At 40.0% G+C, this 19925-nt stretch overlaps 1 protein-coding gene across 1 annotated transcript in view; it reads right to left on the reverse strand.

Annotated features, from left to right (window-relative positions):
- frmd4ba (FERM domain containing 4Ba) overlaps nt 1–17863 on the reverse strand; it is a 51486-nt gene extending 33623 nt beyond the window's left edge. Inside the window, exons 1-8 of the mRNA XM_037679139.1 lie at nt 17702–17863; nt 6168–6251; nt 5590–5655; nt 5340–5434; nt 5115–5207; nt 4739–4823; nt 3822–3878; nt 3534–3556 (exon numbers count right to left, since the gene is read on the reverse strand). Of these exons, the coding sequence (XP_037535067.1) occupies nt 3534–3556; nt 3822–3878; nt 4739–4823; nt 5115–5207; nt 5340–5434; nt 5590–5655; nt 6168–6251; nt 17702–17863 (665 nt within the window). The remainder of the gene's footprint in view (nt 1–3533; nt 3557–3821; nt 3879–4738; nt 4824–5114; nt 5208–5339; nt 5435–5589; nt 5656–6167; nt 6252–17701) is intronic.
- Between the last annotated feature and the right edge of the window lie 2062 nt (nt 17864–19925).

Below are 19925 nucleotides of genomic sequence, written 5' to 3' on the forward strand. Positions count from 1 at the left end.
GGACAGCGGGTCTGGCTCATCCCTCTTAAGGCAACTGAATGTATGAGACCTCCTTGACTCCTCCACAGCTAATCTACTGCTCCAGGACCCATAGCAGATAGAAGGAAGAGGAGACTCATTTATATTATATGATTCATGGGGGACACTCAGGGTTTGTTCTCTCTATGAAAATAAAAAAATCTTGCAGAGATGAAAAATACTGCTACAAAACTGAGCTGTTTGCTCAACTCAAATTAAAGGGAAGAGAACAATATTATTTGGCCAAATTTTATCTATACTGCCAAAGAAGGCACCAGATTATACTCTCAAAATAGCCACCAAGTGAAATAACACATTTCTAAAAATATTTATAGACCCTGCAAAGACATAAAATAACAGCTAGAGTTGGAAAATCTCCAATCCTCTCAAATCCCAGGTTTTGTATGAATAGTTGGCTCGCTGTCCTTCATTGTACTTTCAACATTAAGGCAAAGTACGGCCCATCCCCACACCCACATAAAGTGAAAGTTCATTAGCTTCTTACGGTTACTTCAAGAGTCAAAAAGACTCGAGAAATATCTACACAAGGTCTGCAATATATGGCAGTGAATAGTTATTTGGTCCCATATGACTGTTTACCGAGTACAATCAGATTATATTTTACTGTATTCTTTATTTGTAAGAGAATGGTAAATGGAGTGTACTTATATAGCTGCTTTCTATCTTATTAAGATACTCAAAGTGCTTTACACTAATCTGTGTCATTTACCCATTCATACAGCACTCTAGATCTCTACAAAGAATAGTCAGTGCTTTATCACATTTATACAAAGATGGGCCACACATGGGAGGCAATGAGGGGTTCAGTGTCTTATCCAGGGACACTTCAGCATGTGACTGCTGGTGGAATTGAACCACCAACTCTTGCATTGGAGGCCGACTGCTCTAACCACTCAGCCACAGCTGGCCTAGTAAAGAACAAAAGCAATGATTTAACAGGTCAAAGTGCAGTTTTAGCGTGGCATATCTTACTATCCAAACTACCTGCACACTACCTTACAATGCACAAATCTTTGTGTGTATACAATGAACAGAAAGGCTGCAAGCAGCACAGAGACAACACGGGTTAGGCTGCTTGAACCTGATCAGTCACTCTGTCAGCCAGAACAGTGTTTACCAATGCCAGCTAATGCCCTTAGCTTCAATGGCTGGTGAAAACAAAACTGCACGCCTCAGACAAAAAGCCCACTGTGAAAACATTTTTACTCCTCCATGGAAGTTTTTGTACAGAATCTCACATCAATGCCATCAACCAAATCACATACACTTTGTTTGGACAAGTCATGGATCAGGGTACATGACATTTATGAAGAGTTGATGTAATCACAACTTCTCAAAAAGAACTGACGGTGATCCTCATGTTGAAAGTAGAAACATGTTACATCTGCCTTAACAGACAACAACGTACAGAGCCCGCCAGGAGCACAGTGTCTTAAGACTCTGTTCCTTTCTCTCAGGAGCATAGGTTTGAAATAACACTGGTGTTTATGAATAGCAGGTGATGGGATTAGCTTTGTTTTCAGTGTGGACAAAGAAACAAACGTAAACCAAATCAGGAGTGAGAGGAGGAATTAGTGATTACCTGCAAACTACAACACCAGGCTAAAATATTCATTAAGTCAAAGTCAAGTCAAAGTCACTTTAATGTCAAGAGTGGTGGGTAAAATCTACAGTTTTAAATGCATTTCATTGCAGACATGGAGGATTCAGTATCAATTTTCAAATGTCAAAAATTGGATTTGTTCATGTATATCCGTGCTGCCACTTCAAGATAGTCAGCAGTGAAGTTGCTGCGCTGTGCCATTTGTCCCCGTAGCGTTACCGTAGCTTTCTACAGTAAAATCATGTTGAAATAAAATTGAATTTTCAAGTTTTTCATCTTCTGTTTGCTGAAATCTGAGGAATCCCTCCATCCATCCATTATCTACACCCACTTCTTCCTTTTCGGGTCGTGGGAGTCACTGGTGCCCATATTCAGCAGTCACTGTGCGAGAGGTGGGGGACACCCTGGACAGGTCTCCAGTCCATCACAGGGACACGTAGAGCCAAACAAGACAAACAATCATTCACTCTCTCACTCACACCTAGGGACAATTTAGAGTTACCGATCAGCCTAACATGCATGTTTTTGTTCTGTGGGAGTAAACCGGAGTACCCAAGAGAAAACACACGCATGCACAGAAAGAACATGCAAACTCCACCCAAAAAGGTCCCAGGACTGGATATGAACCGGTGACCTTCAAGCTCAGAGGCAACAGTTCTACCAACTGAGCCACTGTGCCCCTGCCATATATTCCGAGAAATATATGTGCAAATAATAGTTAAAATGATCATAACATGATTGTCTTTAACAACACGATGCTAATAACATCAGCGTATCTATGGCATTTTGAATGTTCAGTTAGCGTCCATGCTAATTGTAAATCAGCAGCTTTGTTGTCATTTGTTTTCCCGCTGGAGCCTACCTCCAGCAGTCACTGCACGAGGTGGGGACACCCTGGACAAGTAACAAGTCCATCACAGGGCCACATAGGGACAAACGAGAGACAGCCATTCACACTCTCACCTACACCCAATGACAAATAGTTTACCCATGAACCTGACATGCAAGCTTTTGGTCTGTGAGAGGAAAAAAAAAAGAACGTGCACAGGGATAACATCGCAAACACCACAGAATGGCTGGGAAGCAAACCTACAGTCGTTTTGCTGTGAGGCGACAGTGCTAACCACTGCTCCCTTAATATCATTCCAACTGTTAAATTAGAAAATTTATTTACTAGTATGACTCGTTTGGATTAAAATTAGGCTGTAGTGTATTGTCTACCTCTTTGTTACTGAAGATGTGATGAGTGAAATTTTACAATTTAAGGGTGTGTTAAGAAGCTAACAATGAATTTGTCCAACTTTTCAAATTCAATGAATTAAAATAATGATCAAAAGCTTGCTCTGAAACAAATTAACTGGTTTCTTTTAGCAGATCAGCCATGGATTAACTAAATTAAGAGGACAGCTTGTAAATCCATGTGCATGGTTTCTAAACTTGGGGAGTGGATCCTTACAACCTCTAATTTTATTTCAACACATGGCTCCAGGCAGACTCTGTAATAGTGTAATAAGCAGCACACAGTTCTGACTGTGGAGAGGTGATTTGGACCATGTGTACGACAGAAAGGTTTAGTTCAATACCACAAACAAAATCATTATTAATTATTAACTGAGGGAGGTTAAACACAAAATGAAATCTTAGTTAGTCAAGTTGCATATTAACATATATCCAGTATTTACATCCCAAGCATTAACCAGACACTGCTTAATCATCATTTACCACAAAAATATACAGCGGAAACTGTGCATAACTTGTATTCAGATGCAGATTGTATTTCATAAAAAACATTATTCAAAACATTACTACTATCATGCAAAATGTATTCAAATGAAGTCAACTTGATATGACCAAAACTATGAACAGCAGGTTTTTAAAGTTATTGTCTTACCTGGTATAATCTCCTTTCGCCTCCTGAAAAACACGAGGAAATCGTTAAGGATAGTACTTGTTTACATTTTAGCTATAAGAAAAAGCTTTACAAAAAGTAGTGTTAAACAGGTAACAATCAGTATCTACCATGTATTACATTCCGCTCATATTTAAAAACACAAGTTTATTTTACAGGTAAGGTACGTTTCTTTAACCGACTGAAAACACCCACAAGAGACAAATGTTTAAAATGTTTTGTCCTCTCATGGGTCTACAGCCAAATAGGCTGCGACAAACTCGTTCTTACCTGCAATGCGAAAGCGGCTAACTTGAAAACATTTTCACTCTCCACTTCGATAGTTTCCTGTTGTAAAAAAAAGAGGCAAAATTGGCAGGAGGTTTATTAAAAAAAAAAACACGCTTCAGTGCTGCCCTATCTGAAACACTTGCCTCGACAGCAGGCACCCTCCCGTCCCATACTTCGACACCGTACTCCGGTCCCACTGTTACCGAATGAACCACTACCGTAGAAACATTACCGTAATAAATCTCTCTATAGAAGGTAGTTAACACGTTTATATGCACCCAGTAATCGCGAAACTTTCTTTAAAAAAAGTAAAACCAGCCAATAGTATAGACAAATACTAGTTTAAGATCCTGTTTGAAGTTTGACCCCCTTCGGCAAAAGTGGTACGCTCCAAAGCAGGTTCAACAGTCTCCGTCTCCCATGGTGACCAGCCTGCACTCCCCGCGAAAAAAAAAAAAAAAAAAAAAAAAAAAAACTGCACCGCCTGCAACGTTTGATCCCATGCTGCCTTCACGTAGCCTCGTAAAATTGCACGTTCCCTTGTTTTCTTGGTAACATCGAGACGTTCACTTTTAAAACCACACATGAATTATGGTATTTTCGTTTTTACGAGAACTTCTCACGGTTTAGTAATATTACAGTACAGTACAACCCTAAGACTTTATATTTCACAATGAACGATTTGTATATTTGTATAATAAGCACAATCTTTTTTACTTTTTCTGTATATATATATATATATATATATACACTCCCCTCAACCAGGCAAATAAACTACCAATACACCTCAAGAATGGTAAATCATAAATAGTGACATAAGGCATATCACTTAAAATAAGAAGTTTGACTTCACAATTCTTAAAATAAATTATTGATTACAGTAAAATCAAGGGTGAGAGATCAACTCGAACACTTACATTAAACACTAAAGATTTAGCGTTTAAGAAGAAGAGCTCCACTGTTGTATTTTCTTTCAAGAAGGTGATCTTCTCAACATAAAACCTGTCAGAGATCGTTTAAGGTCAGTAAGATTAACCAGAAACTGAATATCAAAGCATTTGCAAGTGTTCAGCATTAACTACAGATAATATATCATCTTGTCAAGTGTGGAAACATTGTTTTGAGTCAAACAGGAACACATTTTTGTGCTCCATCGCTGCCGCCTGCTGGTTGGGAAATGTTATGGATCTTGACCATGACAGATCAACATGTTCAGTCTTTTAGATGTAAAACAGAAGATGCTGGATGATTTATGTTCTGGATTTGGCAAGCTTTTCCTAAAACAACACTCACCTCACAAGGAACTTGAGTTCCAGTTGCCCTGATGTCTTGGAGAAGTCATGATCAAGGACTTTACGTTCCAGCTGCAGCCAGTTATTCTGGCCGCTGAATAAGAATAAAAAAAAATTAAAAAATCATATATTTGCAATATTGCCATCTTAATATGCCTCTTATTATCTTATTAAAGGATGATTAAACAATTGTTAAAATTCTACGGGTATGAGAAAACGGACTTACTTGTTATCTTTGAAGCACAGTCCAAAATAGTCTTTCTCCTTCAGGTTAAAATGCGAGGCCACCAAATCAAGCAGTTCACGGGACAAAAGCTTTGGCTGGAGAGTTCAGGATGAGACACAACAGCACGGTTTACATCATTTATACGAAAACTCAAATGGAATAACTGTGTAAATGGAAATTGAGAATTAATAAAACTCAAAAGCACAAAATATTTTTTTCTAAAAAAATAAAATAAAATAAAGCAAGCTACCTGAACCAGCAGCTCCAGCTTTCTGCCATCAAGGAGAAGAACCTGCGACAGACGACCTTCTGTCATCTACGGAGACCAAAGAAGGAAGAAACAGGTCAAGACAGCTCCTGCAAAACAACTCTTCACCTCCTCCTGCATATTTTGAAAGGCCAAGCATTCCTTGAAGAAATGCATATCCCCCGACACTTTTCAGCTTAAAGTTTCAGATGATCATGTTTTGATCAGAATTTTTTTTCATTCAACCTTTAGTTATACAGGTTAGTCTCACTGAGCCACGAGGACTCATTTTCAAGAAAGACCTGTTTTAAACAAAAACCACAGATGAAGTACACACAGCAATAAACAGTCATATAAAAGCATATAAAATGAAAAGTAGGTAAAAGTAGTGATATAAAACAAAATAAAAACAAGCTACTTTATGAAATCAGGTAAAATACTAAAATCAGAATGTCTGCATTGATTTTTGCATCAAACTTAACAATTGTTTACAATTTCTTAGAGAAATTAAAATTGACAGCTTCAGATCTTTCTGCAACGTGTTCCAGGTTACAGGAGCAGAGTAAAGGCCCCCCACATACTTGTGCGTACTTCACTCCGCTGAGGTCCGTGCGTACTCGAGGTGGATTCAACGCGGACTCGAAGCGGCTGTCAACCAGCAATGTCTGCGCAAAAATGAATTTTTATGACCGCATACGTGTGCGTACTCTGTGTCGCACAATAAACTGCCCAGTGAGAAACGGTGTTCACATCAAACTGTTTTGTATGCGATACCAACCGTTCTCATATAACGGCTTTCAGAGAGCAAGAAATTCGTGGGAGGAAATAGCTCAGACCCTGGGTAAGGACGAGGCAGCCTCACTGCACTGGTTACCGGTTCACTTTCGAATCCAGTTCAAAATACTCATGTATGTCTACAAATCACTGAACAGTGTCACCCCCCCACCCCCATCTCTCTGATTTGCTACAACTGTATGTCCCACCACGCTCCCTGAGGTCAGCGGACCAGTTGCTCCTCACAGTTCCAGGAACTCGTCTTAAGCTCAGAAGTGACAGGGCCTTCTCTGTAGCAGGACCAAGACTCTGGAACGAGTTACCTCTGTTTGTCAGACAGCCCCCTCCCTCTCGGTTTTCAAGTCCCGTTTAAAAACTCACTACTATTCAGTAGCTTTCAACACAAGATGATCTGTGTTTTGATCCTGTATGCTCCACGCTGGCTTGTCGTCATTATCTGCATCGTTTTTTGTCTATATTCTGATTTACCTCATTTTGTATTTTGCTTTGTGTGTTACCTGTTGTTCTGTCTGTACAGCACTTTGGTTGGCTTTGTAGCTGTTTTAAGTGCTTTATAAATAAAGTGGTATGGTATGGTACCTCAGGGACAGATTTGTTAAGGCAAGAAAGAAGATGAGAGCAAAATGTGAGGATGGGGCAAAGGGAGGTGTCTCACCTAATTTTTCTATGCTGTCTTGGCTGGATACCTTTGTAAAATGCTGGAAGACAGAGACAATCTGTACGCTCGAGTAAAGTCTCAACCGTACATACAGTACACCAGAGTATGTGGGGACCTTAAGAGAATGCCCATGCTGTAACTGCACTGACGACGTGGCATGTAGGAGGAGACATACGAAGGCAGCAGACCAAGGAGTGATTTAAAGATGAAACTGTACCAGTGTGAGAGAGTGCATGAAGCTAATGATGACCCACTGACCAATAAATACAGAGTGTAGTGATGTGTACAATAGTTACAGAAAGTTATGAATCTTTGCACACCATGATAGGCAGCATCCAATATCTGCAAGGTACAGGCAAGGGCATTCCTATAAATAATGTTAGCATAGTCAATGGCCGGTAGGAAATTAGCAGATACAAGGCATTTCCTAGCATTCAAAGTTAAGCAAGATCGATTTCTGAAAAAGAAACCCAGTTTTAATTTCAGTTTCTTTATCAAGTTTTTGACGTGCAGCTTAAAAGAGGGATGTGCATCGGCCAAGATTCCCAAGTTGTAAGAATCCACAAAACTCAAAAGGAACACTATTTGTAGATAAAATAGAAGGAAGGACTGCTGATACCGACTTCTTGTTTGAAAACAACATTCCTTTGGTTTTATCAGCATTTAGCTCCAGCTTGAGATGGAACAAATCTGACAGGATGATGTCGAATGCAGACTGTAAAAGCTGGAAAACCTTAGCAACTGTTTTAGCACAGCAATAAACAAATGTATTGTTGGCATAGAAATGCAAGGATGCGTTAGGAATGTTCTGACCTACATTACTTTTGTAGATTGTAAAAAGAGTGGTCCTAAGACTGAGCCTTGTGGTACACCATTATTGATAAATGATGAAATGATGGCGCGTTAGTCATTTTAGTCAAACCTTAGTGCTCATATGATGCACCGTACAGTATGAGATGTATTTGCTCAAAAATTGTGTTAAGAATGGCTCTCATCTACTACCACACAAGATTCTAGCTAAATATCAATAAAATTGACTGTGCAGTGTTGATTAATTTCAGTTAGCTGTGGCAGCCATATTGAGGTGAGTTGACTCCAATTGTAGATGGATATCCAATAATTATACAGTGCTCCTAGAGTTAGCATTCATGCTTGAGTATCACACTATCAGAGCCAAGGACAATATTGATTTTCATAGAAACCTAACATAATTCTGGTGTTTTATTTAAAACTGTGAGCCGTCAACAATTCTGCACCCAAGAAAGGAGACTTGTCTTCAAGTGAAAAGGAGATGTTTGAGGTAATTACTGCAGGAAATGACCAAGAGGCCTCCAGGCTGCTGGGCTGTAAGATGTTCGAGTTAACTGTCTGGATAAGGTAAATTTATAGAAATAAATATGCTAATAACTTTTCACGCTTCTTGAACTTTCTACTTAAATATAGTTTGGGAAAATAAGGTTGAACTTGTGTTTTTTAAAACATGTCCGTCCTACTTTATTTACTGTTTAGTATTTCACATTTTAACAGTATGCTTTTGCATTTGTAATTAAACTAATGCTAAAATAAATTAACAGCTACCACTGTGGTAGCTCAATGTTGTGGTTTTGTAATCCTGAGGTTGCGGGTTTGAGCCCAGGTTGCATCAGGAAGGGCATCTGGCACAATACAACTGCCAAATCTTTCACAAGAGTTCACTTGCTGTGACCCCTGAAGAAGGGAGCAGCAAAAAAACCTAACTTTTTGGGGGGGCGCAGAGAGTATAAAAGGGAGCCTGTGATCGGAAGGTCGTCGGTTCAAGCCCCCGGACCGACAACATCAAAAGTATGGGTGGGAATGGTGAAGCACCCACACCTGTCTCCACCCTCCTTTGCCCCACTCTGGGCCCATGAGTATGCCCTTAACCCCCACCACCTGCTCCCCCAGGCGCCCTAGTTGGCAGCTCTCTGCTCCACACAGAGGGCTGTGGTAGCTTGGTGGTCTGTGGTTGTGTCAGGAAGGACATCCGGTGTAAAAACATTTTTTGTCAAGTCTTTGTGCGACTTAGTTTGCTGTGGCGACCCCTGAGGAAAGGAGCAGCCGAAAGAAGATGCCATGAGAGTTTCATTAAAATCCATCCGGTGGTTCATAAGATTTTTTGTTAAATGGCAGCCCTTCAATAATTCTTTGCAAAGTTTTAAATACAGTTCTTGTGCGATATGAGAGTTCCCAGAATGTGTTGGGAATGACTCTCAGCTACAAATGTTTGCTCAATATGTGTAAAGTTGACTGGATTATAAGTATTCTAGTGGTAGCCAAGTTTGCTATGCTGTAGCAGCCATCTTGAATGGAGCTGACTCCAAAAGTTAAGACCAGTGTAAAAATACACTAAATATTGTCTTTATAAATGTTTCATTACCATCTATCCAAGAGTTCATGAGACATTTTTCTAACACAACACACGACTACACGCCGAAAAAGAACATTCCTTTCACTTTTGCTGTGTGTGATAAAAAACACAAGGTAAGCCATTCATAAATTAGCCACACTCCAAAAGCTCAAATTTGTTGCAAGATTCTTCTATGCAATTAAAAACAAAATAATCTTCCCCCAGTGGGATCATATTCTGACAAATGTTCCTATCATCCAGGTCTTTCCTCTGCAACAGGAAGACTGCACAAGTACAATTCCACAAAACATTGTCATCACACAGTTCCTCTCTTGTGAAGAAACAAAACTAAAAGACAAGTCCGGCTTCAGTGAATTCCTCTTCTATATATAATGACTTCAAGCTTAGATTAGATTAGATAAAACTTTATTGATTTCTTGGGAAGATTCCTTCAGGGAAATTAAAATTCCAGCTGCTTTGTAAAAGGTGATAGAAATAAAAAGACAGTAGCAGCACACAGTGTCAAAAAGTGACAGCAAGTATAAATAATGCAAATTAAAATAAATCAAATAATATACACACATACAGATTTAAGTAAGTAAAGTAAACAAGTAACTTAAGTAAAAAATACTATATAATCAGTTACTGGCTATTTTAAGGTGGTGGCGGCTGCTCCTTCCCATCCTCTGTCCTCATGTCCCCCACCCCCACCGAGGAGCTGTACAGTCCGATGGCACGATTTTCAGTCTGCTATTTTTGAACTTTGGAAGGAGCAGTCTGTTACTGAACAGGCTCCTCTGGTTGCTGATGATGGTGTGCAGAAAGTGACTGGTATCATCCATAATATCCAGCAGTTTATCCAGAGTTCTCTTCTCTGCCACGTCACCATTGAGTCCAGCTTCAAGCCGACCACAGAGATAGCCCACCTGATCAGTTTGTCCAGCCTTGATGTATCCTCCTTGGACTTGCTGCCCCCGCAGCATACCGTGGTGTAGAAAATAACAGTCAACCACAGACTGGCAGAACATCCATTTGAGTTTCCTGCAGATGTTAAAAGATCACAGCTTCCTCAGGAAGTACAACCTGCTCTGACCCTTCCTGTACAGATGGTTGGTGTGTGTTGTCTAATTCAATTTGTTGTCTAGCTGCAGTCTAAAGTACAAAGTACTTGTAAGATTCTATAGCCTCCACCTCAGCCTCATCAATCAGAACTGGTCTTGGCCTTGGTCTGGGCTTCCCAATGCCAGTAACCAGCTCCTTTGTCTTGGAGGTGTTGAGCTGTATGGTTAGTGTAGCACCAGAAAGCAAAGACCCTCACCAGGCTCCTACACTCCTCCTCTCTGTTATCCCTGATACATTTTATTATTTATTATTAATCTTTATTTAACCAGGCAAATCCCATTGAGATCACAGATCTATTTTGCAAGGGAGGCCTGAAGGCAGACTAACATGCATGTCTTTTGGATTACGGGAGGAAACCGGAGTACCTGGAAGAAACCTACGTAAACACGAGGAGAAAATGCAAATTCCACACAGAAACCCCAGGTCCAACCGGGGATTGAACCCAGGAACTTTTTGCTGTGAGGCAACAGTGCTAACCACTGAGCCGTCGTGCTGCCACATGCATACATCCAACGATGGCTGTGTCATCTGTGAACTTCTAGATGTGACACAACTCAGAGTTGTAGCAAAAGACTGAGGTGTACAGGGTGAAGAGAAGAGGGGTCAACACTCTGCCCTGGGGTGCTCCGATGCTGCTGAGCACAGCGTCAGACATAACATCTTTCAGCCTGACATACTGTGGACTGTCAGTGAGGTAGCTGGAGATCCAAGCGACCATACAGGGTCCTGCTGTCCTGAAGCTTAAGGGGCTGGAGCTGGATAGGATTGAAAGCACTGGAGAAGTTAAGAAAGAGGATCCTCTCTGTGCCGCTCCCCTTCTCCAGATGTGATTGGACTCAGTGTAGCACTGTGGCAGTTAGCAAAAGCTTTCAGTGCAGGGAAAAGTAAAGAAAAAGTGTTCTGGTGGATACTAATCCATAACTTCTTTCACTGAATGCTAAGCTGCTGCCAAAATTTAGGTTTGGGTGTTTTGAAACATATTTTCACTATGAACAAATTTGCTGCGTGTCGTGTTAAAAAGTGTATTCTAAGAACAGCTGGTTCCTTTACTTGAAGCAATGCGGGAGTGTTCAGGCCCTTCATGCCAGGCCTGATGTCTCTATAGCAGTAAACAACACAACAAAAATCCACTTTACTTTACTTTTTAAGGTTAGGTTTTTTGTTCTGTTCAGATTCATATTACATTAAATTGCTAACACCAGGAGCTAGTTAGCTTTGCTTAGCAGAAAAGTCCACTTCCTCATGCATTTTATTATCATCCGCAGCTGAAGCCAAAGGGGGAGCAATCACGTTTTTGCCTTTCTGGGTTTGTTCGTTTATTCTGTTGGGAAAATATTTCAAACCACTAAACAGATTTTAATTAAACTCAATTATTAAGTGAAGATGGTCACAACAGCTAATTGTCTGTAGCATACACAAAAAATGGCTCTATCTCTGAATTTTACAGATAAAGAGCTAAAATTAGTGTGGTGGTAGTTGATAAGGGTATGGTTGGTGAACGACTAAATGCTAATAAATCACATGTCCCAATGCTGAAAAATGACTACAGTTCTGCTATTTCCCAACATAAGATGATCTAAATCTAAAACTCTAACATGAAAGGTGGCAGGCAATTTGAATTTATTCAGTGTAGCCTTGTTCTTTAATTATTTAATATACAAGTAACTTTACCAAGGAAAATATATTTTCTATTATTAACTTCTCTACAGGTGCGAGTTGGCCCTTTCTTAAAACCTATGAGGTTTAAAATGTCTTTAAAATGATCTAAACATTTAGCAATCCTTGAAGGGATGCATATCACCCTTTAACTTCAACGGTAGAGTTTTAAACAAACAAAACTTCTTGTGTTGAGAAGAGATGAGATGTTTGTCCTTAGAGAATGTATTGAAGATGACTGTCAGTGACAGTACACCAAACTTTACCTCAATATCTGTACAGCATTTTTACATCCAATGATTACTTTCATTAAAATTTGTTTAGTCGTCCATGAGATATTTTGCTAACAGAATAACAGAGTTGACACCTAAAGCTAATGCCAAAGTTTTACGCAAAACGGTTGCACATTGTGCAGTGCTCAGAATACAGTATGTGTTGAGGATGATTTTCAGCTAATGCCACACAAACTCTTATCTCAACATCTGTAAAATTAACCGAGCTGTAACTATTTTTGTGTTTGCTAAGATCAGTTAGCTGTGGTGGCCATCTTGAATTGGGCTGACTCACAAAGGTTTTCAGTTGTAAACATCCATTCAGTGTAGGGGTTGAACGAGTATATAATTTTTAAACTCGACATTAACATAATAAAACCCAAGTAGAACTCGAGTATTTGATGATGTCATAGATCTCAAGGTACAAAAATAAATAAATAAATAAAAACCGCAAAAAAAGATAATTATTTACAAAAAAAAAAGACCAACAAAACATTGGGAGCGTATATTATGCTCCTACCATTTATCATACTGCAAATAAGTCACAGGAAAAACTAAACTATTAGTTATTATTATTAAACTGCAAACGTGAAGAAATGTGCAGCACGTCAAAAACGAAACTTAACCGAAACTGGTTTGGTGGATTGGACCCGGTGTTACACCATACTCTGTGACCTGCAACAGTGCAACACCGCCCCCTACGGTCATACGGTGGTCACATAATATGACGTCACTACGGATACTCGATGTTAAATTTTTAACCTCGAAAGATGTCCTAGCAATCGATGTGTAGATTACTCGAGTACTCTGTTAATGCCCTAATTCAGTGACAACTTTCTAAAAACCAATAAATTCATCTAGGGATTGATAAGGCAGCCCACCTCACCCCAAACCCAAACCTTTATTAGATGGACTTTATTTCTATTTGCTAATATAATAACACTCTGAAGCTTAGCTGGACAGTTGTTGACTCAATATTATCCCACTAAACATGTCCAGGAGTCCTGGTGTGTGACGTGACCTCAGTTAAAAAATAAATAATAATTAATGCGGCCTGACGCTCGTTGTTTGTACAGTGGAAAATCAGGGTCATGTTGAAGTCCAGTCAGTGGGACGGCAGGACTGGCGGACGCCCTGCAGTCTTAAACTTCAGTCTCCCAGCTCCAATTGTTTTGAGCGCCACATCAAAGCTGTAATTTCATTTTTACAATTTAATGAGCAGACTGGTCTGAATCAAAGAGCTGCCACTAAACCTCACATTCATCTTAAAAATCTGTGCATGTGACTCAAAATCCTTAACTCTTTTCATTAAGTAGATACGTTTCAAGAAGTCATTTAGCAATTAACAGTTACAAGCAGTAAAATGACTTGTTAACTGAAGTCATAAAGCATTTAATCTTCTTTTCTTTATGTAAAGACCAGAGATTCAGAACAAGGTTCCCTTCTTGAAAAAAGCCAATGTGGTCTAGTTCACCACCCCCAAAGTCATGTGATCAGGTCCAGTTCTGAGCACCATGAACTCCAGGAGCCCACAGGGTGCCATTGGATGAATAGAAACATTTCTGAGGAAAATATGAAGCTGCAGCCTAAAATCCCAACATGCATCATTCTCTGCTCTAATGTTGTTTTCACACCTGATAGTCCGGTAGACTCGGTTCGGTTCGGGACCAATATTCATGACATTTTGTTTACATTTGAGCTGGTGCGTTTGCATTCACACTGCACTGTGCAGTCGAGTCAACCTGTTGAACCAACCTGTTCCCACACTCGCCTGTGGGGGTGCTGCACCAAGAACTACTGAAAGAAACAACACAAAAACCTCTGAAGACACGTCTTCTTCTTCTGGAAATAAAAACAAAAACAGAGTGGCATCAAGTTTTAGCAGTTTTAGGAGTTATAAGTTGTCATTTTTCAAAAATGGACTTAGCATGAGCAGAAGATGAAACAGAAGACCATGGAGAATATTGTTTTTCACACAAGGCAGCTGACGGCTCCATATGAGCTAGAGTTCGATTTAAGCGGACTAAATAGGCTGGTGTGAATGCACCCTAAAGCTCAATAAAATCAGGGACTTTCATTATAGTTATCTCAGAATGTCCACAGTTTGATGTGTACACCGTGCAAGAAGAGTAAAGAGCACCGAGTTGTGCCAGGGGATCATTAGAGTCATCGTGGTAACCACACATCTGCTTTTTACTCCCAACAGCACCCCTCATGACAGGCTGACAGAAATACAGAGTAGAAATTATGCCACAAACAATCCTGATGCATGCTCAAACATCCAAGTAGGAAAATCCAACAAAGTTAAGTCAGATCCTCTGGACACTTTCTTTTTGTTGAAACCTTTAAGGAACCATTCAGATGACCTGACATAACTTTGTTAGATTTTTATACCTGGATTATTGAGCAAGAATCTGGATATTATGAACCACTTTGGCCATGTTTGCCTAAAACAAATCAGCGGGGGAGAAGGGGAATGCAGGAACCGGCTGAGCACCATCAAACTGGTTGACCCATGAAGATGCCATTTATGAGACTGAGTTTGTTGTGGCTCCTTGGACTTATGAAATATTTTGGATGAAAGACGAAACGTTTCAACAAGAAACCATCTGGAGGACCTGACTTAACTTTGGTGGATATGCCTCTAACAGTCATGCAAAAACTAAGGCCCTGTTTACACAAAAACGATTTCTGGTGAAAATGGAAGAGATTTGTTGTGTTTGTACTGTTCATTTACACAGAAATAGCAAATGTTTTCTCTGACGACGACACAATTTGAGAACAGGTTACAGAGTGCAATGCTTCAAAAATGTCCCGGTGTCCGTTGTTGTGTAAACAGAAAAAAAAAATCTTTTCTGTCAGGGAATCCCTGGCTCATGCGCAGTATAACGCAAAACATAACAACTTCCTACAATCCACAGAAGAAGAAACTATTGACATTGGCGGATACCAAAGTATTGTTTGTGCTTCTGACCCTTATAAATCTAACTCGGCTCTCCAACACAGCGCTCATTTTCTACCTCTTTACTTAAATCATCGAAGACGGATCTCATACAGCTCCACTCTTTTACTTAACAGAAGTATGTGAAGAAGAAAAGTGGCTAAGAGGTGTTACTGGACGTGACCTGGGAGGACAAGTCAGTGGTGGGATAACTTTGTAAACAATGTAGTCAATGAGAAGGAATGGACGGAGAACTTTCGTTTGTCAAAGCAATCCCTTGTCGATTTGAGTGAAGAACTTCGCCCCTACATCGAGGGGCAACGGACAACCATGAGATCATCGGTTGATGTCTTAAAAAAGGTGGCCTGTACACTTTATTGTTTAAGTGACGAGGGAAGAATCTGAAAAACAGCCAACACTTTTGGTTTGTCACGAGCCGCTGTGTCTGTTATCATCAGAGGAATCCGTTATTCCATCTCTGTGAACCTGGGTGCAAAGCACATCCGATTACAGATTAAATTAGATAGTTTCAAGTTTCAAAGAACATAGCACCAACTAGTGGCAGGGTGAGGGAATTACACCTTTTCCACTTGTACCGTTGCTGTGTAAACAGAGATTGTAGTTAGGACGTTTTCATATAAATGTGTTAATAGTAATGAGAAAAAATTAAATTTTCATTGGATTGTTTTCATGTAAACAGGACCTAAGATGTATTGACAAAATGTCCAAACTGCAAGTGACAGGATTATCTGGTTGTTACGCGTGTCAATATTATGTTTCAGTGGTTTATGTAGGAAATATAACGTATTTTCCAGAGTATAAGTCGCACCATGAAGAGGAAAAACATATATGCCGCTTCGGCGTATAAGTCACATTTATTATGTATTTATTTAATGGTCAAAACAGCTTCATTTCACCTGGGCAGCATGGCGCCAGCCAGCCACCCATCCACCCATCCATCCATCCATCCATCCATCCATCCATCCATGCCAGAGCCGGGAGCTCTCCAGTGTTCCTCCGCCTGCACCAGCTGAGTGAAGCGAGTATGCACGGGAGGACTCACTGTTGCAGTTCTTCAAAATTTAACAAGATTAACACTTAAAAACAATTATTTGTTTGCTCGACATTATAGTAAAGGTGTGTCTCAGTCTAACTTTTCCTTAATAAATGCACTTTAATGGTCAAAACGGATTCATTTTGCCTGGGCAGCACGGCAACATCCATCCATCCATCCATCCATCTAGTCATCCATCCATCCATCCAGGCCAAAGCCGGTAGCTCTCCAGCGTTCATCCGCCTGCACCAGCTGAGTGAAGCGAGCATGCATGAGGACTCGTTGTTGCAGTTCTTAGAAATTTAAAGCATCAGTCAAAAATTGCGTTATGAATATGGAAAATAAAAACGTATATAAGTCACTTTGGTGTACAAGTTTCAGGACTGACAAATCTATGGAAAAAACTGTGACTTATACGCCGTAATATACAGTCATAATATCTTTCAAGATCTGAAGAGAAAATTCTGGGCTCACATAAAATGGGAGTAAATGAGAGATTGGATGAGTAACCTCTGCACTCTAGAAGGGTTTGAGACAAATCTGTAAGCACTTTTGATATATAACAAATTTGTCTAAACCTGAAGAAGAAGCAAATCAAAAACTGGAACTGAAACAAACAAAACAAACGACTAAATATTGATAAAAGTGCACGAGCACCTTTAATTAAATGAATAATGGGCAGAACTAATATGTCTACTTCCTGATGACTTATCAAGCTGTGAACTGTTCAAACTATCCCACTGATCTGTTAATTTTGTTTAATTAAATGAAAACATGCTTAAATTAAAACATTTAAACACACACAGTGCTGCTCGGTACATGAGCTTTTACATAAGAGGTTACGAAGAATAATTTTTTCGCTAAATAATGGTGGTTTCTTAACAGTATCCTGAGATAAAAGAAAAAGAAACCTGCCCACGCTCAGATTTACTCCGTTCAGCGTTCAGGTGTTTCAGAAACAACAACCAAGTTCCCCAGACCGCCAGATCAAACGGCTGCTCCTGCTGCTTTTGAAAATGCTGCCACATGTGCAGGGAAAGGGACCCTTGTTAAAAATCATGTTTTGTGGCTTAAGAGGCAGCCTGCACCTCCTTACAGTAAACATGGCACACGATAATGAGCCAGATGAGAAAAAAGTGCCAATCCAGAGGAAAGTGGAGCCAAAGGAAGGGAAACTAATAAATCCTGACAGTAGTTCAGACAAAAAACACACAAAGTGTGAAATGATTCATTGATCTAAAAGTTGACAAACCTGGTAGCATTTTCCAATCCTGAGCCAGGATTCCAGGAAGCGCCGGCATGGCATCATCCCACGATTGTAAAACCTCCTCAGCGTCTGATGAGCCAGGCTCCAGACGAGCTGGCTGCCCGATGCCACCAGGTCCTCCATTCCTCGAATGATGCTCAAAGCCATGGCTGAGTCGCTCCTATCTGCCCTCAGAGACGCTCCATACTTTCAGGAGGAGAGGAGCTGATCTGCCGGCCACTCTGTTTTGCTTCACAGTAAAGAGCTGAGAGGAGCACACACACCCACACACTGGTCCTCTATGTCTCCCAGGCTGATGTAATAATGTTAGCAGCGCTCCCGAGAGGCTGGAGAAGAGGATCGGTGTGCCTTAGGCTCGGTCCTGGGACCCAGTCCAAAACACTGCCCCAGAGTGCAGGGGAGGGCAGAACCATGAAGCCCCTGCTGCCGAGGCTTCCTCCACACATATACGGACACAACACACACACAAACACACCTCTGAACTAGCGTTCACCGTGTTGAAATGTTTCAATTTGCTATGACAAATGACATAATTTCACGTTTTTCCATCTTATTTTACCCTGCACTTTATTTTTGTTGACTGAAAAGGGGGTGTGGGAACTGTCTGTCACTTTGTCTGGGATGTGGGAGCAATTTCCTGAAGAGGCCAGACGTTCCCACCCATTGTTTTCTGTAAAAGTCCTAAAAATAATTGGATTTGTTTGGAGAAGCAAATAGAACTGACACGGCAAGATAAAGGGAAACAGCCTGTGTGAGTAAAAATCCCGTAGAGAAGCTTTGATGTTCGCAAAGTTTGAAGCAGAGCACTCACATCCTGGCGTCTTCCTTTGCACAGCAGCAATTTATAAGTAAATGCTGCGCACGACTGCTGATTCAGCTGATCAACTAAAAGAATACAGTACAAACAATACAGAAGATAAAAAGTTTAAATGGATCCGTGTTAAACCTAATCTGAAAAGATGTTTCAAGAGTTTGTACATGTGGCTCCTTTTTCAGAGCTTAAGCACCCAGTCAAGCACAACATGGTGTTTTCTTGACTATTGTTTTGTTGTTTTTTATTCAAAAGTAATAATAATAATAATGTGGCAGAATTTAGGATGCCATCATCAGTGCAATGGGTTTGTAAGAGACAGGGAAACTCTTCTGTTTTGTTAGAAAAGTTTTGGAAAGCTCCTCAACAGCACATGTAAATGATCAACACAATCCGATCACTCACACCAACCCTCTGACACAATGTGGTAAAGATTATTTTAAATTATCACATAGGCCTGTGACAATAAACAATAACTCAATTAATTGCATGATAAATGAAAATTATCAACCTCATTTTCATTTATCAACTTTATCGTTTCTTCGTGTCTCTCTCTTTCTACTGAAGACACTGGATGACAAAAGGCTCAACTCCGGTGCTCTTCCCTGACCCCTCCCTTTCTCTTTTACCATTAACCATCCAAAATCGTGCTTTTGGATGGTTAAAAGCAGCTAAGCTACGAGCTAAGCTACGAGCTAAGCTACGAGCCAAGCTAACAGACCGACCTCGAGAAAAAAAAACTAAGTCTTGTCGAAGCTCCAGAATTCACGGTTGAAACCCATGCCTTCGTGTAAAAAGTTGTTTTTCTCTGCAAAAAGAAGCTGAGAACTTGTTTATTGATTTTTTTTTATTAAAAGCTTTGTGTGAAAAATGCTACGCTAAAGAGCTCAAACCACACCGAGCGTCTGCCATTTTGAGAACTCAAAGAAAAGGAAAGACAGACAGCCCATGTCACGTCAAGGGCCCTCCCTTCCATTTTTCATAAAGAGACACACTGTTCGCTCCCTTACTATCCATCCTTCGTTCAGTCCTATACTGCCATCCAGTGGTTAAAAAATGGTACTACACTCAAAACAAATTTACTAACATTTCTTTTTAAATTTGACAATAATTACTAATTATTGTCAAATTTCAAACAACGTTATAGTTTATCGCAATAATTTCTGAGACAATTAATTGCCCAGCAAAATTTGTTCTCACGACAGGCCTATTATCACATCGATATACAGGTCCTTCTCAAAAAATTAGCATATTGTGATAAAGGTCATTATTTCCATAATGTAATGATAAAAATGAAACTTTCATATATTTCAGATTCATTGCACACCAACGAAAATATTTCAGGTCTTTCATTGTTTTAATACTGATGATTATGGCATACAGCTCATGAAAACCCAA

The sequence above is a fragment of the Nematolebias whitei genome, chromosome 7 (assembly GCF_014905685.2).
Source record: "Nematolebias whitei isolate Nwh7 chromosome 7, NemWhi1, whole genome shotgun sequence".
Taxonomy (NCBI): Eukaryota; Metazoa; Chordata; class Actinopteri; order Cyprinodontiformes; family Rivulidae; genus Nematolebias; species Nematolebias whitei.